The 24577-nt window shown below is 36.4% G+C and overlaps 1 protein-coding gene across 2 annotated transcripts in view; it reads right to left on the bottom strand.

Moving 5' to 3' along the window:
- Positions 1 to 24577, bottom strand: part of LOC146005179 (uncharacterized) — a 204409-nt gene that overhangs the window by 128593 nt on the left and 51239 nt on the right. For both annotated transcript variants that reach the window (XM_083144214.1, XM_083144215.1), the window contains exons 7-8: positions 7989 to 8200; positions 4232 to 4405 (exon numbers count right to left, since the gene is read on the bottom strand). In XM_083144214.1, coding sequence (XP_083000340.1) covers positions 4232 to 4405; positions 7989 to 8200 — 386 coding nt within the window. The remainder of the gene's footprint in view (positions 1 to 4231; positions 4406 to 7988; positions 8201 to 24577) is intronic.

Genomic DNA, 24577 nt, shown 5'->3' with positions numbered 1-24577 from the left:
AAGTACAGTTAAAAGCACTGGACAATGGATAATGTTTAATTAACATTGCATGCCAATGTAGAACCATTCTCACTAACACTCAGAGAATTATTAGATACCCAGTATGGACCCAGAGTAAAATTAGATGTCAGATATTATGAGAAGGCTCTAATCAAATATACAAAGCATGAGAACCACCTTACATTCTTCTTTAAATGCAGAAAACATAATCTAATTCCTAAAGGGTTGTGACTCACCAACTTTTCAGTAACTACAGGTCAAGAAAAATTGCATTCATAGCCAGCCAGTACCTTCTCAGAGATAGGATTAATAGGTACATCAAGTCACTATTGCAGATAGACATGTGTGAAATAGAGCAGAACAAAGAAATGAAGGTTTAAGTAGAAGATACATACACACACACACAACGCTTAAGTTAAACCAGACACAACAACAGAAACTCACGAAACTAATACAGGAAGTCAAAAGGCCAATGATAACCTTACCAATACCGTAGTCAATTTGTCAAGTCATACATTGGCACAGATAGAAACTCAAGTCCTAAGTAAAGGTCTTAACTATGCTATAGCATGACACATGCTTAGATATCATGGTAGAAGTTGACTCCATACCTAAACTCGAAGCATCACAAGGGAACGAGTATAGGTGGCGAGTTTGTGCAGCTTTGGAGAAATACAAATCCCCAAATACAAACCTAAGCAAACCAGAAAAAGTAGCATTTAAGAGCTCTGAGAAAGGATCAGTCCATAAATTTTCTCGCAGCAGATAAAGGAAAATGTAATACTAATAATGGACATCACTAAATAAATGTAAAACTAACGGCCCTTGTTGACACAGATAATTACGAAAGACTAAACAAGGATACCAAAGCCAGCATTGAAAGAAAAGTAGCCAGCTCCATCAACAAGTTCTGAAACAACATTTCAGACTCAACAATAGGGGCCTTGATATCACACTACAGTAAACCATCACATCTATATGGATTACCAAAAATACACAAAGGGGAAACACCCCTTCGTCTGATAGTTAGTTAGTTCCATATGTTCCCCAACACATACTACAGATAATCACCCCTCTCTAATGCAACAGTCACTCATACATCAGAAACTCTGAACACTTCGTATCACAAACTCAACACATGGAAATAGATGAAAATGACAAACTAGTCAGCTTTGATGTAGAAAGCCTCTTCACAAATTTCCCCACAGACAAAGCACTAATAGTGGTCAAAGACAGACTTCAGAAAGATAATACACTACAGAACAGAACAGAACAACAACACTCACCACTGAAGCCATCATATAATTACTGTCCCTGTGCATCAAGACAAAGTGCTTCCAAATAGACACTGGCATCTACCAGCAACAAGAGGGTATGGCAATTGGTTCACCGCTATCACCAATACTTAGCAACATACACATGGGACACTTTCAACAGACAGCCCTAACCCAAAGCACTAAGAAGCCAAAGACATGGGTTAGGTATGTAGATGATACATTCGTAATATGGCCACATGGAGGTGGCACCATCTGAATAGTATCCATCCAGCTATTAGTAGGGACATGCATATTTCGTTATTGACAAAAATAAGAAATGTAAAAAAACACATTGTAATGTTAATTTTTCATGATTTTGAAACATGTGAGGTGCATTTTGCTACAATGTTTTGTCATGAAATGAAATGAAATGAATTCTTAAGCATGAAATTTAGGGTTTATTTACCAATGCGACCCCTTCTGAGGTCTGAGTTATCCTGTGAGTTATGCAAATCATGGAAAATTAGCTAATTCTGCTGTAAATATTTTAGAAGCAAAAATTAACTCCTTTACACAGGAATAAACTTTAAACTCTGATAATATGCTATTAGAAGTGAAATGTTAATTTTGTGTAATAAGTATGGTTTTTAAATCAAATGAGGTTTATATTTGCCATTTTAAAATCAAAATGCCATTTTATATACCGCTTTTAATCCAGAAATATGCCCAGTTTTTGTACCAAAATCTTGATCTTATATTCGCCAGAAATATGCGGCTCTAGCAATTAGGTTTACAATGGAAAGTAACAGAAGCCAACGCACACAGGGAGATATCTACACTACAAATTGATCAGCCCAAGATTACAAATAATGCCATAGTTCTCTGCCCAAGCTCAAAGGCCAGAAAACTCTTCTCAAATCCAGCAACCCTCAGAGAAGAACAGGAACACATCATATCCACAATGAAACTCAACTGAAAGAGCCATCCGCAGCCAAGCAGCGGGATAAAAAGACTGACTCAAAGGCACAGTAAACATAGCATACACCCTAGGAATATCAGAAAAGATAAGTAGAATTGGTTCAAAATTCCAACTGACGATATTATTCTGCAGTAAGAAGACACTAAGAAGCATACTATCAAACACCAAACAAGAGAACACTATACAAGCTAGCAAAACTGCATATACAATGTACCATGTGAATGCAAAGAGCTTACATAGAAAAATCAGGACACCCTCTACAGAAAAGGATAGGTGAACACAGCAGCACACACGCAAAGGTGAAACAGATAGGTTGAAAATAGCCGAACATGCATGGAGTGAATCACACAGAATTCAGTGGAGCAACATAACAGTACTACACAAAGAACCAAATTGGAAACTAAGGAGAATCAAAGAAGCAGCATTCTTAGCAGTGACCCACAACCCTATAAGTGCAGAATTCAAATAAAGATGGTTCTCAAAAATTAGAAATATTAGCATAAATGGAGCAAAAATTAATACAGAATTCTGGGAGAAGTCGTGAAGTAGTTGGTTAGAGCAACAGATTTGTGGTAAAAACCACACATGTGCCATAGGTTTGATTCCCACCACCAGACATTTCACCTGAAGACGAGAGAAGAGGTGCTCTCTTGAAATGTGGTGTTAGAAAAAGTATAGTTTAAAGTAGGGATGTGACGAAGCTGAAAATTTACCGATGCCGATGTACTCACCGATAATTTTTGGAACCGATACCGATGCCGATATTTAACCGATTCCGATACATAAGGTTATTAAACAGAAATGGGATGTTATTTTCAGCATGACAAAAATAAATTTGTTATGTACATTTCTATTGTATATCATATGTATATACATATATATTCTCAAGAGATGCGAATGTACATTTGCATCTACAAAATGTTATGTGAACCTTTAAGAAGAACATGGATTCTCAAGAGATTAAACATTAGTACACAAGCAGTTGTTTGAAATGCAAAATGAATTCCTGTTCTGCCAGATTCAACTTTAGAAACACGAGATTTGGAAGCACTTCAGGAAGTAACCTACTTCTTCTCTTATCTCAAATCTGTTCAGCAACACTGAACACTCAATCACTGAATACTGATGCAGCAGGTATGCCCAAGTATTTTCTCAGAACTTGCTTCAGGTTTGAATATTCATTTTTGAATTTCCAATACAACAGCAGATCCTGGTTCAGCAATGTACTGTTTTATTCCCGATTTATAGTTAGGTTGATCCTCTGAATGAGTCTGCAATAATTTTATTACAAAAACACTACAATAATGACGAATCATAACCAAATGTTCAATAAATCTTACAAAACTAAATATAAAACTTATTAGGAGGTAAAAAACTCTAGTATAATCTGTACCGGTTTAAATATCGGATTTTTGCCGATTCCGATACCGATGCCGATATGTCAATTTCGGCCGATTTTCATACATCTGTAATCGGCTTCGGCACATCCCTAGTTTAAAGCACTAGACAATGGATAATGTCCAATTAACTTTGCATGCTCATATTCATTTCTAGTTTTGAAGAATTCTTATCAGGTTTCATGAATGCAAACATATCTTTATTTGTAGCAATTGACCAAAGGAAGACAGGGGTAAGAAAATCACATTTTTGGAATTTTTGTCATATAGTAAGTTTTGCACATGCTGAACTCATATACTTTACAATACCAGCGCACATTAACTAGACCTCTGAATTCACAAAAATATGTAGAAGAAAATGGAAGATTTTTAACTAAATTAGAGGTAATTTATAGAAATATTCAATCAATAAAATTGTCATCGATTTCCCTATATTGGCTGACACTGATAGAGTGCCAATTAGCCTGCGCCATTCTTACTATTTATTGTACAACAGATACAATGTTGCAATCTATACATTCTATGTAACAGCCAGTGACAATAACGATTATTTTATCAAACTTATATGCAATGTCTCGTATAAAAATAAAATTGCCTACCTCTATTCTTTTAATTAACTCAGTTTGATTTTCTTGTATTTGTTTGCAAATTGACCGGCGTCTGCTACTAATTCTCTCATTAAATTCATACCATAGTTCAACAATCTCATTAAAATATTCATACAGGGTTTTCATGCATTCTTGGATACTAAGCAGAATCTTCATCCAATGTGCCTATATCAAGATAAAGATGACAATATCTTTAAATGATTAGAAATTAAACAAATACAATTTTCATAGCATAAAATATTTACAAATATGGAACCATAATAACATTATCAATGCATCTGTTAATTTCATGGCAAATCCCTTGCCAACATGGTGTTTCATTTGTGGAAAATAACAGCATAATTTATGACAGCACATGTTCCAGTTAGTAGCTACAATTACCTCCAACCAGAGATGAATACCTGTGAATAGTGTTTAGCTGAAGACTGGTCCTTTCCCACAAGGACAATTGGCATGATTTTGATGAGGGTTTGATTCAGAAAAAAAGAGCTCTTCTCGGGATTGAGCTAAAAGAAAACTTTTTATTTCATTTATTTACCATAATGGTCTTGCTAAAAACTTTATTGATAACATATGTTCATTTCAAGCATTCATGGATGAATATTTTTGTCACTTGTTATGGCCACTGTACCAGTGGAAATGCACCCAGATAGGTAAAAATTCATTATCAGCAAACAACAAAAATATTTCCCACTCTGATTACACAGTTCTTATGAACAAGAATGGAATGTTAAATCATACAATTTTTGGAAAAAAGCTTCAATATTTTCTTATACTGTCATTTCAGAAGAGTGAAGAATGCTTTTTCTTCAATTTCCAGTTATCAATATTTTAGTCATGCTAGTGTTGAGGGAATAATTGCATTAATCTTTGAAATGTATCAACTCCAGTGGTCGGAAGTAGCGTGCTACTTGTAGCGTCACTACTGTAGCTAGCTACAAAATTTGTAACGTTAGCTGTAGTGGCGCTACGTTTTGAAAATTGTAGCTGTAACTGTAGCAAACCTACAAAATTCCTGTAGTTGTAGCAAACTACATTTCTTCTCTGCATTTTGAGGAAAATTTTGAATGTGATCACATCGTCAAAAAAAAAAAAAAAAAAAAAAAAAAAAAAAAAAAAATCGACAATAACTCTAACTTTTGCAGGAGGTTCAAAAAGACAAAGTCTATTACATGGAAATGCATAGCAATAATCTAGATTATAAATATTTTGATACTGCAAATATCTGCTTAATTTATTTAATTAGTATAGAATAAATCTAATATCCAGAGAACTAAACTGAACTGGCATGTATGAATATATTCTGGCTAACAGCTAAGTTTTTTGAGTTGCATTGCTGTTTTGAGGAGAAACATACCTACAGCCCGACAGAATTAACTTGAGAGAAATGGCCGCTCTGTGAGTGATGCAACTGCGCTCGAATTGGCTAGAGCGGGGGACTTTCCGCTGTAACGGGCCAACGGGAACTCTAATGTTCGGGCACATGAAATGTTACCAACTGTTGAAAGGACTCACGTGCAGTGACTGGTAAAGCAAGTGAAGCGGCAGTGCATAGAGCCTCGGTGTTTTCAAATTACGGATTAAAGGTAAACAATAAACTGTTTATCCATTTATTGTGTAAGACAGAATACTTATAAAGCTTATAATTTTCTTAGCATGTCCTCTTAATACGGTGATATTTCCGTTACACAATGTAATTATTATTCAAATCTCCCATCTCCTGTTCTCAGCTGATTACACGTGATTCGTGTGAGTCAAGCGTTTGCTGTAGGTTGGTACTCCTGCAGCGGCGCCGGCAGCCATTTGTCTCAAGTTAATTCTGCGGGACTGTAGTTTGCAGCAGCCCTGAAAAAAAGGCCTCATTTGCACCACCCCAGGAACAAATACTGTGGATATCCATGGTGTAAGAGAGAGGTAAATGTTATTAATTACTGTGTACAACACACATTGCAGTGCAAAAACGAGTGATCAATGGATGCACAATGACAAAGCAATAGTGCCAGCATATATGGCTATCAACAATATGGCAGACCTCTGCTTGAAACACACAACAATTTCTCCCTCTGGACCTAACCTGTTTCTACCATGACCAATTGTATCCAGTAAAACGCCTTCACATTCTGTAGAGGGTGTTATACGACTCTTGACTCACCCTGTAGATTGATCACAGTACAAGTTCTGAAGCAATGTAAAAAGTAGAAATATTCTACCTGTAGATGCAATTTACATGTGTTATAAATATGGAGCAATTAGTACTCACTTTATTCATGAAACTGTTTTTTTTTAGTTTCGCAGATGAAGTGAGTACTAGTTTCTCCATATTTATCTACTACCACGTCTCTCTTCTCCCAATTATGAATTACATGTGTTATTTGAGAATGAAAAATACTGAATCACCTAAATACGAGGGTCATTCGGAAAGTAACCACCGTTTGGCTGTAAATAAAAAACCCGCATAGGTAAAACACATTTTTACTTAGCTGTCCTTTATTTCTCAACTTCGTCGCCATGTGAATTCAAGCACTTGTCATAGTGTTTCACCAACTTACCAATCCCTTCTGCATAAAACTTGGCCGCCTGTGAATTCAACCAACCTATCACAGCATTTTGAAGATCCTCTTCGTCACTTCTTCATATGAGTGAACAGATGAAAATCAGGAGGAGCCAAGTCTGGGATGTATGGGGGATGATCAAAAATGTCCCATTTGAATTGGCGCAAAAGGTCTTGTCTTTGCCGAGCAGTGTGAGGGTGAGCGTTGTCATGCACGAACACAACCCCAGATGTCAGCAGACTGTGACTTTTGTTCTGGATGGTTCTTCTCAGTTTCTGCAAAGTGTTACAGTAAACTTCCACGTTCCATGAATTCGACAAGCAAGATTCCCTTAGCATCTCAAAACACGGTGGCCATAATCTTCCTCGCTGACAAAGTTTGACGGGCTTTCCTCGGCTTGTTTGGAGAACCGGTATGACTCCATGCCATTGACTGTTGTTTTGTCTCAGCGTTCACATGCACCACCCAAGTCTTGTCACCAGTCACTATTCTGTTCAAAAAACTCCTCCCCTTCTGTGTTGTACCGGGAAAGAAAGTTTAAGGCAGAGACCATTTGACTGGTTTTGTGGATCTCCGTGAGAATTTTTGGGACCCACCGAGCACAGAACTTCCGGTAGCCTAATTTTCCGGTGACAACCTCGCACAACACAGTATGAGAAATTTTTGGAAATTTTTCAGAAAGTTCGGAGATTGTGATTCGACGGTTCTCACGAACTTTGTCGTCAATTTTCTTGACAAGATCATTACTCACTACAGAAGGCCTACCACTCCTAGGTTCATCATGAATGTTTGTTCTCCCTGCTTTGAAAAATCTGATCCACTGACGCACAACACCTTCACCCATAATGTTTGGGCCGTATACAGCACACAATTCACGATGATGTCTGCCGCTGACAGATTTTTTGCCCAAAGAAATCTTATCACTACGCGTACCTCACATTTGGCAGCACACATTTTGTGACGTTATAACCAGCACACCCGCGGCACTACGATGCTCTCTCTAGCACAGCTGGAACCTTACTGAATCACAGATTGTGCTCTGCCTATACTACTATTAGCGCCACACCACAATGGCGGTTACTTTCCGAATTACCTTTGTACACATATAAACCATAACTTCAGCCAAATGTATTAACCTGACTTATAAAATTTGTTTGTTTGGAATTACAAATCAAAATTAACACAGTTGCGTTTACCTCCATTTTTTTCATATCATCCTTGTGTTTACTTTTCAGGTTTTCTAACATAGATAGATATTTTTCAAGTGCAATTGACTCAAATTCAAAGTTAGAACACACTCTATCTTGTTGATACCGGTTCTTAATATCCTCCACAGATTGATCACAAATGCTGTATATTCTCTCCATTGTGTCTCCAAATTTTTCTAACATTGCTCTGGCTGCTATATCTGAAAAAGACATTCAACCATATTTGCTAATGACTGAAACAATAGTACTGGGAATAAATTTTAAATAATTTCATAGTATTTCAAACAACTGTAAACATAAAATGAAATTTGAATTAGAAATTTCTGAGTAGTTCATAGTCAATGGTCTTAAGCCACCTTTCTGTCAAACTGAGAAAGCCCTGGCAATATGAGTCTTCAGTTTTCTTTGGCTCCTATCTCAACATATTTTGTATGTTGATAATACATGTCACAAACAAAATTTTCATGTAAAAATTTGCAAATTAGCTATTACAAACAGATCACTGTTATCAGAATGAATATCACTTAAAAGAAACCTCTCTTCTGATAAAGCAACTTACTGGGTGGGTGGGAAGTAGCCAGGCATTGAAAATTTGCTGTAGTTTTTGTAATATTTAAGCAAACTTAATGAAATTTTCCCTACACATACATAATCAGGGTGGCTACAAACAAGCAGAAATGAAATTCCTTGACTTTCCCAGGTTTTCCAGGACAAAATTTACATTTTTCCCTGACAATTACAAACTAAACTAAATCGATATTTTTGGAAATGGAAATAATAAACTCATACAGATCCACGTATGGTTTTGCTAAGTACCAATATTATCTTCTATTAAATTGACTTAATTTCTCTATTCTCTATGATTTGAATTCAAACTGCAAAATAGTGAATTTGGAAAAGTATTACAATTCACAAGCTAAGGAAGGATTATGGAATTTTGTCATACGCAGTAAGTTTAAAATAAAATATGTGATTATTTTTAAAGTTACGACTAAATGAGATAAGAGTGAAGAGTGATTGATTAAGAAATACAATTTGTAATTTATCAGTCTCCTTATAAATTCTCGGTATTATATGTTGATATTTCCACTGAGGTTTGGAACCCTCTGCTTGCAAGAACCATGAGTGCGGACTCATTTTTCAATGCATAAAGCTACTTCTCTCTTACTTACGTGAAATTTAGAAGATTTCGTACTTCCGCATTGCACAATTTAATGGTTCAATCCTATTAATTTTGAAGATCCACTGTCTTCATTCACAAAAGGGTACGGCGTTGTGAATGACGACAGTGGATCTTCGAAATTAATAGGATTGAACCATTAAATTGTGCAACGCGGAAGTACGAAATCTTCTAAATTTCACGTAAGTAATTTTAAACCGCGTTTACCACAATCACCATGAATACTTCTCTCTTCTCTGTGAAGCAAACAACTTAACTCTTGCATATAAGTGAAACAACTGAATCGAACAAAAGAAAGTGTCATATTTCCTTACATTATCGATGGGATTTCTGCGTCAGTACAGTATATCCAAGTGAAGTGCTGTGAAACTGACAACATGCAGTTATACCATTAATGCTGATGAAAAGGGTATGTCAGTATTAGAAATTTATAGAATTGTATTGTATAGGTACCTGATTTAGATAACCAACACATTAAAAACAGGAACACTCTAATAATAAAAGCTTCTGAAAGTTCATATACGAGGGGCATCCTGAAAAAGCTCCAATGGTACCTATATGCAGCACTAGTGGTCGGAGAGCGACACACACACATACAGGCAGGAAGAAGCTGTAATCTGGTACAGTTGCAATGTAGCCGGTTTAGGACAGTTCTAGGTTAAATATTGCAGCTCTCATAAAGTCTCCCACAGACTGCGATGTAGCCTACATTGCATGCTCAGAATTTGGCACAGAGCCACCAGCAATCGTGTGAGTTCTGCAGACTGGACGTCGTGAGTGATAGTATGGTCAGACGATGGTGCAGACAATTCACGGAAGGCCAATCGAATGTGCACAACTCCATAGAGCTGAGTACACACGGGCCCTTTGCATCACTTCAGGTGAGTGATCTTAGACCACTCCCTGTACAGCCCTGGTCTTGAATGTACCTACTTTCATCTCTTTGTTTAACTGAAGAGGTTTCTGGCAAGGTAAGGATTTGACAGCTACATTGCGGTAGAGATAGTTCCAGTCTTTGCTGTCAGACACATATACCATGGGCATACAAAATTTAGTGCCATGCTGCGACACATGCCAGAACAACGGTGGTGATTATGCCGAAAATTTTTCCCAAAATTCACATTTTCATTTTAGCGCATTTTCTGGCAAATATCTGAAATTATACCTTCATGGTGTTTTTAAACTACTGTTTCAAATTGTAAGTCACATGGCTTATGCCTCTTCGCGAGAGTTTGATATCTTGAAAGTTATTTTCCATACCCCTTTATTAATTTTAAGGTAAGGATTTTAGATAATGGAATTTTGGTGTGGAGTTAGGGCCCCACACTTTCTTGATCACGGCTGAAGGTGGGGGTGATGTGATCAGCACCACACTCCTGGCTACCTTTATCCCTCAAAGTTTCCTCAAGGTACCAGCTTCATATGATGCTGGGTGGGTACCGGAGCAGTTTCAATAGGTGGAAAACATCCCGGTTCTCCCCAGCAGGGGATCGACCCCGGGTCTCTCGCATAGTAGTCAGATGCCATTATTACAAATGGAGTGAGCTCCATTATTACAAATGCCGATAGTGCGCACTTAGCTTGGTAATTCAAAACATATCTCGTGCGACAAATACGAAGATATGGCTCCCGTGTGACGGTAGATACGCACTCGATCTCCTGTTAGAACCCTGCAACTTTGCTCTGTGATGCAAATAGTTTTGATAGAAGTTGAAAAATCGTGGGAAATAAATGATTTAATGTGGCTGTCGGAATTTTTCCACGTAAGTATAACTCTATAGTTTACTCTTGAGTAAAATGTTGGAAAACTTGCATGTTCTATGTACACAAACATGGCCTAGAAAAGACAAGGATGTTGGATTTCATGGAATTTTTCATTGTTTTAGGACATTTCTTTAAAAAAAATCGCTAAAAATGCCTACAATTCACATTTTTTGCCAAATTCTCATTATTTCGATATTTCGAACGGGCGAAAAATGTGTCCAGACATCACTGCACATTCATAAACATAGTTTCGCAGCAATTACCATTTTTCACGGTATTGGCGTTTGCGAAAAATCAATGTATCTACTAATTGGAAATTACTTTCTGGCCACCTCTCGTATAAATCAGTAGATGGAAAGTGAAAATTTAGCAGGGCTGGCAGAGAAAACTCAATTCTTGAAGGAAGTAATTTGCTGTTATGATTGAATGATTTGAGTAAATATGGTATTAAAATATTTACGTATTTATTATTAGTATTTTATTTCATAATATTGGACATTAACTTCACTCAGTGAGAGATTTAAGACCATCTCTCACGAGATTAAACAGACAGGACAGAGAGTGGCGTTAATTTCATTGTAATACAAGTGTTGCAGTAAATTGGAGGTTGGGAGCATGCACTTGCCAATTTTTAAAACGTTCACCAATGTAGATTTATGTTTCGCTTTTTCGTGATAGTATTCAATATATATCCAGTTTGGTTGGATTCTTCTTGGTATCGAAGAATATTGCAATGTCATTGTAAACGTATGTTAACTTGTGCGAAACCAGTAATACGTCAGGATGATAAAAGAAAGCCTTCGCAAGCACTGCTACATTCAATAAGGTGAAGTGAGCCAGAAGAGTAATAAAATTCCAGCAGCATATTTGCAGTCTAAAGCTCTTCTTGTTTATGCATGCGATTTTTGTTGGATGTTTCAGTCCACAATTTCTGCCGCATGTTGTAGTGAGATACTTTGTCAGGTGGTGATATTCGACAAAAATCGTATGTATCAATGGAACATATTTGTTTCCATGTTCCTTCAGTTTGCCCAACAAAATGCCTTACTACGACGTCCGACAAGCCACCCACTCTTATCCCCTCCATCTGTCGACAGGTCCCTTACTACTCCCATACGGACAAGAAAAAATGATAATTCAATGCATTTTCCACATAATATTTAGAGGCTTAACCTTTACTCCTCCGATGATACCAACCATATGGTATCATCAGAGTAAGGTCGTACTGGCCCGATGATACCATATGGTATCATGGTGCTGATTACGAAATGAATGTGCTTTTTGGACCTTCATACTCTTATGTTTGGGTGGAAACTCTGACACAGGTCTGGAGCAAGCCTGGGAAATTCATATTGATGACCAACCTCCTCCCCCTTCCGCTGCAACATATCCATGCCACATTTCCGAACAGAGTTTTATTTCACATTTTGGCTCATTATTCAACTTGTATGGCACCAAAGAACATGAAACAAGTTTTATTCTCTTGAGAAATGTCCATTCTTTGAAAAGAATACTAAAGTTCGCACCTTCTTCCCAAATAGCGGGAGAAGAGAGGGTAAACTCCAGATTTTTATGGTTTTTTTCATTGAAATTCGGTAGTCGCTCCCCCCAAACCTCCTTTCCTCGGTTCGGCGTTCTGAATTGTACACAGTTGCATGCTCTGATGTTTTAGCTGCAAAACAAAACTTATCCGAAGTAGATTGCTCCCATAGTGCCCAAGTTATAACAATTTTCCTCCAAAAATGCAAATTACCTATTTTTCGTAAAAAACCGTTTCACATTTTGGCTTATTATTCAACTTGTATGGCACCAAAGAACATGAAACATGTTTCATTCTCTTGAGAAATGTCCATTCTTTGAAAAGAATGTAGCAAACTCCACATTTTTGTTTTTTCCATTGAAATTCGGGGGTCGCACCACCCCAAACCCCCCTTCCTCGGTTCGGCGTTCTGAATTGTACACGGTTGCATGCTCTGATGTTTTATCTGAAAACCAAAACTTATCCGAAGTAGATTGCTCCCATAGTACCCGAGTTATAACAATTTTCCTCCAAACATGCAAATTACCTATTTTTCGTAAAAAAAGAAAAATCACATTTTGGCATATTATTCAACTTGTTTGGCACCAAAGAACATGTTTCATTCTCTTAAGAAATGTCCATTCTTTGAAAAGAATACTAAAGTTCGCACCTTCTTCCCAAATAGCGGGAGAAGAGGGGGTAAACTCCAAATTTTTGTTTTTTTTTCATAGAAATTCATTAGTCGCTCCCCCCAAACCCCCTTTCCTCGGTTCGGCGTTCTGAATTGTACACAGTTGCATGCTCTGATGTTTTAGCTGCAAAACAAAACTTATCCGAAGTAGATTGCTCCCACAGTGCCCAAGTTATAACAATTTTCCTCCAAAAATGCAAATTACCTATTTTTCGTAAAAAACCGTTTCACATTTTGGCTTATTATTCAACTTGTATGGCACCAAAGAACATGAAACATGTTTCATTCTCTTGAGAAATGTCCATTCTTTGAAAAGAATGTAGCAAACTCCACATTTTTGTTTTTTCCATTGAAATTCGGGGGTCGCACCACCCCAAACCCTCCTTCCTCGGTTCGGCGTTCTGAATTGTACACGGTTGCATGCTCTGATGTTTTATCTGAAAACCAAAACTTATCCGAAGTAGATTGCTCCCATAGTACCCGAGTTATAACAATTTTCCTCCAAACATGCAAATTACCTATTTTTCGTAAAAAAAGAAAAATCACATTTTTGCATATTATTCAACTTGTATGGCACCAAAGAACATGAAACATGTTTCATTCTCTTAAGAAATGTCCATTCTTTGAAAAGAATACTAAAGTTCGCACCTTCTTCCCAAATACCGGGAGAAGAGGGGGTAAACTCCAGATTTTTATGTTTTTTTTTCATAGAAATTCATTAGTCGCTCCCCCCAAACCCCCTTTCCTCGGTTCAGCGTTCTGAATTGTACACAGTTGCATGCTCTGATGTTTTAGCTGCAAAACAAAACTTATCCGAAGTAGATTGCTCCCATAGTGCCCGAGTTATAACAATTTTCGTCAAAAGAGTGTTCGAAGTCATTGAAGACGAAATTCCCTGACATTTCCCTGACTTTTTTTGACACCTCAAATTCCCTGACTTTTCCCGGTTTTCCAGGTTTTCCAGGTCTGTCGCTACCCTGATAATGGAATAACATTACATATATATGTGCCACCTCAGAATTCAATGTAGGCACCGGCGGCATCCACCAGCCTCCTCCAACGAACGGGAATGGAATCCACGAATTCTTTCGGAAGTTTGTGATAACATCCCGAATCCGTACCTCCAATTGGACTTGTGATAGGCCATTTGTGAGGTCCTTGTCATCCTAGCTAACGCCCCAGAAATTATGGTCCAACTAGGCCCGTACGGTAAGTGCAAAGTATCGTGGTGCACCACCCTGGATAAAAACAAGCTTACCTATTTTTTCCAGTGGGATACGATGCAAACATTGCAACATTGTCAGGTGCCATTCGTGGTGTCATGCAGAAAATATGGACCTACGATCCAAACATAATGATATTGTGAAATTCGTATGTACACATAACGTATATGTACAGAAAATTTCATTGAAACTGCTAAAATATTACAAAAACTACAGCAAATTTTCAATGCCTAGTTACTTCTCACCCACCCTGTAGATTAATATGGAAGACTCCACATTGCCAAGTGGTCAGCATGTTCACGTTGATGTAAGTTGTCCTGAGTTTGATTCCTGGTGGGAGTTCAAGAATTTTAGTATTGACCCACCATCAGGAGGACAATTGTGGAGCTACTGGGGAAAAAAAAGGAAAAAGTGAGTTCCAGTATCAGAAAACAGCAGTGTTGGGACTTGATGCACTGATCATGCAACACCCAGTGGAAAGCTGTTTGTCAGGCCTTGGCTCTCAAAGGACTGTTGTGCCATGGAGTTTAGTTTAGTTAGTTCAGATTACTAAAAACATATTTAGCAGATAAAGCTCTATTTAACCTCAATAAAGATTGATGTAAATGCTAATTATAACTTAATTAAGTTGCAAACATCATAAAATGCAGGAGCAGTTAAAACTAAAAATGGATGAAAGTTTATGGGTGTAAATAAGAATATGTAATGTACATATATACACCAAAATTGAGTGACAAAGTATTTTTTGTGACACTAAATGCTATAATAATGTTCAATTTCCCTGAATATAATTGATGCAAATTTAGAAAATGATCATGAGTATATTATGTATTTTGATGAAAATATCAATAGATCTGTAAAGCATGTGTTCTTACAAAATATTTAAATATGCTAATTCATATGTATACAAAGGTTTTTTTCCTTGTACTGATTTCTAGATGGTAACATTCCATATTAAATTATACTCAAACTCTCTTATATCTCATTAATACACTTCAAAACTGTAGAGTATAGGCTTATGACTAGAGCCCGGAAGTTCAGGCATTTATTTTCGTTAAAATAGGCAGGCAAAAAGGCATTTATAATGTGGAAAATAGGCACTAAAATGAAAAAAAGGCAAAATAAACCGAAAAAAGGCACATTTGGAAGTCGCTTACTTTTATCTATAATTTCTGGCAACATGTTAAAATCTACATTGGGAAGAGCATTTCAATTTTCTCCGTCTTGATTGCACATAACTATAAGATGTTTTTTAAAGTTCTCAACATTCATGGATAGTAGTTTATCAGAGAGAATGTTTTTCATAATAGAAAATGATCTTTCTACTTCGACAGAAGTTATTGGAGCATACACAAAACAAGATAATGTAGCTGGACTCATTTCGGTAACAGCATTTTCACCTTTTAGAATATCACAAATTGTTTTCAATTGTTTCAAGTCCTCATTTGCACTCACTACCCGTTTGCACTTTTCCGCAACAGCTGACCCCTTTTCTCCTGGCACTTCCATCATCTGCTGCATAGATTCCTCGTAGATTTTCATGGATGCTATAATTGTAATTGTCTCTGACAATGCACCATAATGTGCAAAAGTAAACTTGAATAGCTCAGGAGTTTTTTCACTTCACGAATTGAAGCCGCTTCATTTTCTGGAAGAGCATCTATCACCTCACTGAATTTTTCAAGGTTGTTAGCATAATATATAGCTGCTGATATCCAGGTTCCCCATTTGGTCAAGACTGGTTCCAGAGGTAAACTTAGCTCAGATGGAACTTCCTTAAATTTTCGGGTTCGAGAGGGAGATTTCAGAAATATTTTCTTTGTGTTCGAAATCAACCTGTCCACTTCAGCAGTCAATCATGCACAAGGAAATGTTAACCGAAAGGCAATATCCTAACTGAACATGAAATACATTTTTCTCACACTTTTCTCCTTCAGCAATGTTGAAACATGCATGACTTCAATATTACTTAAATAAGGCGAAAATTATTCACATAATAAATGAAAGAAAAATAAATGCCAACAACGTTTTTTGGGAGAAAAATAATTTATTTACACATTTTTTTTAAAAAATTGTCAAATTTCATTGAAAAAGGCAAAAAAGGGCATTATAATTAAAAATAGGCAGTGGGGTCCCAAATAGGCAAAATAGGCAAAATGAAAAGGCTTCTAAAACATTCGAAACAACATAAGAAAAATTTTATCAATATATGCAGTAGATAAAAAGAGGCATTTTGCCAAACTTCCGGGCTCTAGTTATGACTTTTTTGTAACCCCCTGTTCCTGTGTCATAAATCGATGAACTTTTGTTGAAAGGTAATGAAAATGGAAATAATTTGATTCAGTTTTGGAAAAAGTTCACCTCTAAACCGAAAAATAGATTTTTACCATATACGAGGTGTGGCTAGAAAAAAACCGGACTGTTGCTACAAAATCTTTTATTGGTTATTTTGTACAATACGAACATTACCCCCTTCAAAGTACTCCCCTGCACTATCGATACACTGCTCCATACGAATCTTCCATTGCTGGAAGCAGTGCTGGAAATCATTTTCTGAAACCATGTTCATGACCTCCGTCGCTTTTGTTTTCACAGATTCTACGGATGTAAATCTGGTTTCTTTCAGTGCTGATTTGACCTTTGGGCATAAGAAAAGTCGCATGGAGCAAGATCCAGCCATTAGGATGGATCCTCTAACATTGGGATTCCATACTTGGCCAAAAAAGCCTTGACCGACAATGCCGTGTGTGCAGGAGCTTTGTCCTGATGAAGAATCTATGACTTGCTTTTCCACAAATCAGGTCGTCATCTTCTTACTCGCTCACAAAGGCTCGTCAGCACCTTAATGTAATAATGTTGATTGACAGTTTGACCTTCGGGTACCCAATTCGAATAATTCACCGACATTTGCAATGTTTGATTCTGTTTTTGACGTGCAAGGCCGTCCAGGATGCGAGTCGTCCGCGATCACTTCTCATCCCTCTTTAAACCTTTGAAACCACTCAAACAATTGAGAGTGTGATAAACACTCATCTCCGTACACTTGCTTCAACAAAACATAGGTTTCTGTGGCGGATTTTCCGAGTTTAATAAGAAACTTCACATTGATACGCTGTTCCACTTTCACACTTAACATTTTTCCGACGGAGCACAGTTACACGGTTCACTTCGTCCACAAGCTACAGTGGAACTGAGCACCACGTACCCTGGACAATCACACAGTTGATAGGCAGGATATCACCTTATACACTCATGCACCGCTTGACCTTGACACACTTGTCATTTGTCGACAGCAACATCAATCCGGTTTCTTTCTAGCCACACCTCGTACACATACTCGTACGCCTACATGTAGTTCATTGTTATAACATAACATACAAAATTACAAACTTACAAGTAGGAATAGCATAATTATAGCATAATACATAATTATCATGTCTTGTTAGACAAAATAAATCTGAGCTGAAGTTTCCACTTCATTTTACAGACATTTTTAAGATCTTGAAGACACTTGATTACCCATTCAGCACACCGATTTGTTCTGGGAATTTCCAGTTTCAATAGATTTTGATTCCAAAACTTTTTCACACAGTTTAATTTATTTATTTATTGAGAAAATTTCAGATACAGCACAGGTGGCCATTTTACACTGAAATTGTCAACAATGAAAAAGAAAATATAATAATAATAAGCAAAAAAAAGAAAGAATTAAGAATAACAAAATAACATAAAAGTGAATAGCAAATGAACAAAAAAAAAATAAGTAAAAGGTGGCATTAATTACAAGCATTTCTTCTGATAGAAGACTGAAAGGCAAACTCGGGGGAAAATATATCAATACTTGAGGAGAGATCATTGTATTGTGTTGCAAGTTTGTAAAAGAGAGATATTTTATGAATTTCTAGTCTAGGTTTTTTTGTTTAAAATAATCTTGAGTTGCGTGTTGTGTTCATAGGTACTAGAAAGTGGAATTCCTCAAGAAGTCCGTTGCAGCGGATTTTGCCATTCACAATTTTGTATAAATAACTGAAATCATTCTGCAAATGTCGCTGATAAGCAGTTCGTAAGTTAAGAAAAGACAAGAAATGCAGAAATGAAAAATTGCGTAATGAGGGAATCCTGTGACGGACGATTGCTAGGAAGAAGTGAAAGACTGAATCGATTCTAGAGAGCTGAGTGGGACATGCAATGGACCAGATGGGAGAGTAGTATTCTATTATTGGGGAAATGAATGATTTGAAGTACAAGGTGAGGGCTGAGATGTCACTAATTTCAGTGAAATGGTAGAGTAAACCTAAGAGATGCGTAGCGCTTTTTGTGGTGCGTAAAATTTGTTCCTCAAAAGTGAGCTTCTGTCTCTTCTTCCGAATTGGGTTTTACTTTCTTAAAGAAATGTAAAATACTGATTTGCTTAGATCTTTTTTGTGACATTCTTCGCAGCACTTAGCAATTTCAAATACGGGCAACAACTGTCAACAAGCAACAGTTTAAAATCTTCTGCACCACAGCCCTGCTGGCCTTGCTTTGCTTCAACACTCTACAATTCACCAGCTGGACGTGACAGACAGGTAAAAGTGACTTCTCACTCACAAAAATGAACCTCAGTTAGGAAAGATTTTCAAATACATGCAAAGAAATGTAACACCTTACTTACATAAGACATTGTCTTAAAAAGCTGACAAGAACTTTTCTTCTACATTCAGCTGTTTCTTAAAAACAAATAAACAGCGTAGACCATTGCATTGTTTGAGAACATTGTTGAATAAGTGGAAGCTTAGTTCTGATCGCACCACCTGTATATAGAGTTGGGCAGGATAATGTGCTTTAAACCTTACTTTCACGCCCTTTGATTCTTTCATGATGGCACAAAGAACAGGGAGAAACTTTACAAACGATTTATGAAAGAAACATAGTCAATGTTTGACAGGCACCAACTTTCAATGGCATATGGGGGCACCAAATTTCAACGATGTTCGTTGATACCAACTTTTAATGGTGTATGGGAGGCACCAACTTTCAACAATGCACAGGGGGCACCAACTTTAAATGATGTTCGGCACTCAGCGATTTTTAACGATATACGGGGTGCACCACTTTTCAAAAGTGTACACATAATTAACAAGAATTTTTTTATTAATTTTGTAAATTACATATTACGAGTTTGTTTGAGTTGGTGTTTTAAGTCCACTATATGCACAGTATGGCTAATCGGGACTGGACTTACAGATTAAAGTGGAATCCGAACCACTGTGTATAATTTGCTCGAGTATTTTGGGATACGCCACTGGAGGGATAGCACAGTTTTCCTGAGAAACATGGTGTTGATATCATCCGGTCCTAGGGCACGGTGAGCTGAAAGAGACGACAATAGATTCTTCACCTCATCGGTAGGGTCATGCATATTTCGCTTTTAACAAAAAAACGAAATTTGAAAAAACACATTGTAGTGTTAATTTTTCATGTTTATGAAAGGTGTGAGATGCATTTTGTGACCATATTTTGTCACGAAATAATGCGAAATGAACTGCAAAAAGCGATATTAACTCTTAAACACGAAATTCAGGGTTTATTCACCCACGCGACACCTTCTGAGGTCTGAATTATCCTGAGAGTTATGCAATTCCCGGAAAATTGGTCAATTCTGCTGTTAATATTGGAGAAGCAAAAATGGACTCCTTTACACAGAAATAAACTTAATACTCTGATAACTACATAAACGTGCTATTAGAAGTGAAATGTTAATTCTGTGGAATAAGTGTAGTTTTTAAATCAAATTTAGGATTATATTCACAATTTTAAAACCAATATGTCTTTTTATATAACACTTTTCATCCATTTTTTTCACCACTATAACACCGATATTTTATTTTATTTACCGCTTTTGAACCTGAAATTGACTCTGTTTTTGTACCGAAATTTTGCTTTTTTATTTACCAAAAATATGTTCCTCTACTCATCAGGTGTAGTGGCAAGCATTGTTAGAGGAGGAATAGACTGGTCTCACCTTTGGCAATGCTGCAAAGGAAGACGGTGGGCAGAAGTTACCGCGGAAATAAGCGTTGAAGAGTTCTGCCCTTCGGTCGCCTATCGCACTTTCACTATCATATGTAATTTCAGCTGGAATCCTACTGTTACTTTTCCTTGAGTTTATTAGATTAAAAAAGTTTTTTGGGGTTTTCTGGGATTATTGCAGTAATGTTATCTATATATTCCTTGTATCTTTTTCGAAGAAGATACTTTGAGTGCTGTCGTAGAGCAGCAAAGGTGTTGTGCGTGTGTCCACTCGGAAAGTCCTTCCAAAGTTGCCATGTTGGCCATTACAAACCGCACTTCGGAGTCGAACCATGGAAATCTACGAGAAGATATTTTTCCTGTAGGCACGTGATCCGTCACTGCTGCTTGAATGACACCTGTAAATAGGTCAGCTGCCTTGTCGATGGTTCCATCTTCCTGAATTGCAATCCCATTCTTTCTTTCAGTGTTCACACTCATAGTGTCCGCAACAATCATCTTTATACTCTTCCATAACATGTATTCATCGAGAACAGTTGTTATTCCATTAACATAGTATCTGCTTTTCCATCTGGTAGATCTAGTGCTTCTAACTTAACTTCTCTTCGTTCATTCTCCAACACCAGCACTTGATATTCTTGGTCATCAATACATTTACCATCAAAATGCTGTCTAATGTATTGCTATTTGTCTTTTGTAGTATTGGTGATGTGAATGTATGTGTCTTGTGTTGTAGTTGTGCTGTCTAGTATGTTTGTGTAGTAGTTGTGCTGTCTAGTATGTTTGTTTTGTCTTGTGTAGTAGTTGTGTTGTCTAATTTGTTTGTGTTTGTCTTGTGTAGTAGTTGTGGTGTGTAGTTTGTTTATGTTTATATTGTGTAGTAGTTGTGGTGTGTTTGTGTTTATATTGTGTTATAGTTGTGATGTGTTTGTGTGTGTCTTGTTTAGTAGTTGTGCGGTCTAATGTGTTTGTGTTTGTTTGTCTTGTGTAGTAATTGTGCTGGCTAATGTGTTTGTGTTTGTCTTGTGTAGTAGTTCCCCCATTCATATTGGGGGTTAGGCGTAGAGCTGACAACTCTGCACTGTAAAAAGACATGTCAAGAAACAGAAATAATAGGCCATGGATGTTCCGAAGGTAAAATATTCCGGAGGTAAAATAGTCCCCCGTTCGGATCTCCGGGTGGGGACTACTTTGGGAGGTCCCTGGACTAAGGATAAGATCTACGTTAGGAATAAGGATATTAAATTAGGCACCTGGAATGTTCTGAGCCTTAACCGACCTGGGGCATTTCAGTGCACAGTTAATGAGATAGTTAAGTATAAATTAGATGTAGTAGCTGTCCAGGAAGTTAGGTGGCCAGGAGAAGGGAATTGTAAAAATAAAAATTATACTTTTTTCTATGGTGGTACTGAAAATCATAATTTTGGAACAGGCTTTTTCATAATAATAGAATTATCTCGGCTCTTAAAACAGTAGAATTTATTAATGATAGGATATCATATGCAGTTTTACAGAGTAGGTGGTGTAAAATTATTTTAATAAACATACATGCACCAACGGAAGATAAAGATGATAATACTAAAGATGATTTTTATACAGAGTTAGAACAGGTCTTTGATAAATTTTCTCAGTATGATATGAAAATTCTGTTAGGTGACTGTAATGCACAGATTGGCAAAGAAGAGACATTTAAACCCACGATTGGTAAAGAAAGTCTTCATGAATTAAGTAATGATAATGGTATAAGATTGATTACTTTTGCAACATCAAAGAATTTAATTGTGAAAAGTACCACTTTTAAACATAAAGATATCCATAAATATACCTGGTCTTCTCCAGATGGAAAAACTCATAATCAGATAGATTATATTCTCATTGATAAGAGAAGGCATACTAGTATAATTGATGTTCGTACACATAGAGGTGCTGACTGTGCCAGTGACCATTATTTAGTAATTGCTAAATTAAGAGTAAGACTCTCAGTGATAAATCATAAGCAACAAAATCTAAAAGTTCTAAAATTTGATACAGGAAAGTTTACTGATGAAAGAATTAAGAAAGATTACCAAATTAAACTGTCAAATAGATTTGATGTTTTGCAGGATTTAAATGATGATGAAAATATAAATGAAACAGATGTAAATAAGAATTGGGAGCACATGCGTAATGCAATAGAATCAGCAGCTAAAGAAAGTATAGGATACCATAAACCGAGAAAAAGTAAGCCATGGTTTGATAATGAATGTCATAATCTAATAGAAATAAGAAATCAGGCTAGACTTAGGTGGTTAAATAACTCTGATGATACAAATCTAAACAATTATAATAGAATAAAGCAAGAACTTAACCACACGTTTAGAAGCAATATAAGAGATGACTTGAAAAGCAAAATTAACGAAATTGAAACAAACAGCAAAAATAAAAATATCAGAGATTTATATAAAGGTGTAAATGAGTTTAGAAAGGGGTGGCAACCTAAAGTAAACTTGATAAAAGATAAAGATGGTGATTTTCTAGCTGACCCAAGCGATATTCTAAATAGATGGAAGAACTACCTTAATGACCTTTTAAATGTCCATGTAGGAGATAAATCAGAAGTAAATGACGTACACACAGCAGAACCTTTAGTTCCAGAACCTAACTTGACTGAAGTTAAAGATGCTATTAAAAGGCTAAAGAATAACAAAGCACCTGGCATTGATTTAATACCAGCTGAGTTAATTAGATATGGTGGAAATTCATTAATATGTCAAATTCATAAATTAATTTGTTTAATATGGAATAAAGAAGAAATCCCTCAACAGTGGAAAGAATCCATAATTGTTCCTGTGTTTAAAAAAGGTGATAAAATGAACTGCAATAATTACCATGGAATTTCTCTACTCTCAACAACATATAAAATATTATCTAACATTCTTTTAACAAGACTAACACCATATGCTAATGAAATTATAGGTGATTATCAATGTGGATTTAAACATAACAGATGAACTACAGATCAAATTTTTCACATCAGACAGACACTTGAAAAAAAGTGGGAATATAATCAAAATGTCCATCAGCTATTCAATGATTTCAAAAAAGCATATGATTCGGTCAAAAGAGATAAATTATACAATATATTAGTAGAGTTTGGAATAACTTAGAAGCTTGTTAGTATGATAAAAATATGCACCAGTGAAACAGAAAGTAAAATTCGTGTGGGTATTAATATGTCTGACAAATTTACAGTTCATGATGGGTTAAAACAAGGAGATGCATTATCTCCATTGCTCTTTAATTTTGCCTTAGAATATGCTGTAAGGATAGTAAAAGAAATTAAAGAAGGACTAAAATTAAATGGTGTGACTCAGTTGTTAGCATATGCAGATGATGTAGACTTACTGGGGATGATGTGAATACAATTAAGAATAATGCTAAAATACTTTTCAAAACTGCTAAAGAGATAGGTTTGGAATTTAACAAAGAGAAAACTAAATATATGCTTACAGGTCCAAACCAAGTGTTAGGTAATAATCAAAATCTAATTATTGATAACAACTCATTTGAACCAGTTTCCAAATTCAAATACTTAGGAGTAATATTAACAAATGAAAATTATATTAAAGAGGAAATAAAAAGTAGGCTTAATTCAGGAAATGCATGTTACTTCTCTCTTCATAAACTTTTGTCTTCTTGTTTAATATCTAAGAAACTAAAAGTTAAAATATACAAAACAGTAATTTTGCCTGTAGTATTATATGGGTGTGAAACTTGGTCCCTTACATTGAAAGAGGAAAACAAATTGAGAGTATTTGAAAATAAGATCCTTAGGAAAATCTTTGGACCTAAAAGGGATGAGGAGACAGGTGAGTGGAGAAGGTTACATAATTTAGAACTACATAATTTGTATTCATGTCCAGATGTTATTAGAATAATTAAATGAAGAAGACTTAGGTGGGCAGGCCATGTGGCACAAATGGGAGAGGAAAGAGGAGTTGACAGGATTCTTGTTGGGAAACGTGATGGTAAGAGACCTGTAGGAAGGCCAAGACCAAGATGGAGGGACAACGTTGAGATTGGACCTAAAGGAAATCGGTAGGGATGGAAAAGAGTATATAGATCTTGCTCAAGATAGGGAAAGATGGAAGGCCTGTGTTGCTGCAGCCATGAACCTTCGGGTTTAAGAAGGCTAGGGAGTTAGTTAGT

Source organism: Lepisma saccharinum, chromosome 23 (assembly GCF_977018435.1).
Source record: "Lepisma saccharinum chromosome 23, izLepSacc3.1, whole genome shotgun sequence".
Classification (NCBI taxonomy): Eukaryota; Metazoa; Arthropoda; class Insecta; order Zygentoma; family Lepismatidae; genus Lepisma; species Lepisma saccharinum.
Note: the sequence above shows the minus strand (reverse complement) of the source record. Positions and strands in the feature narration are given on the sequence as shown.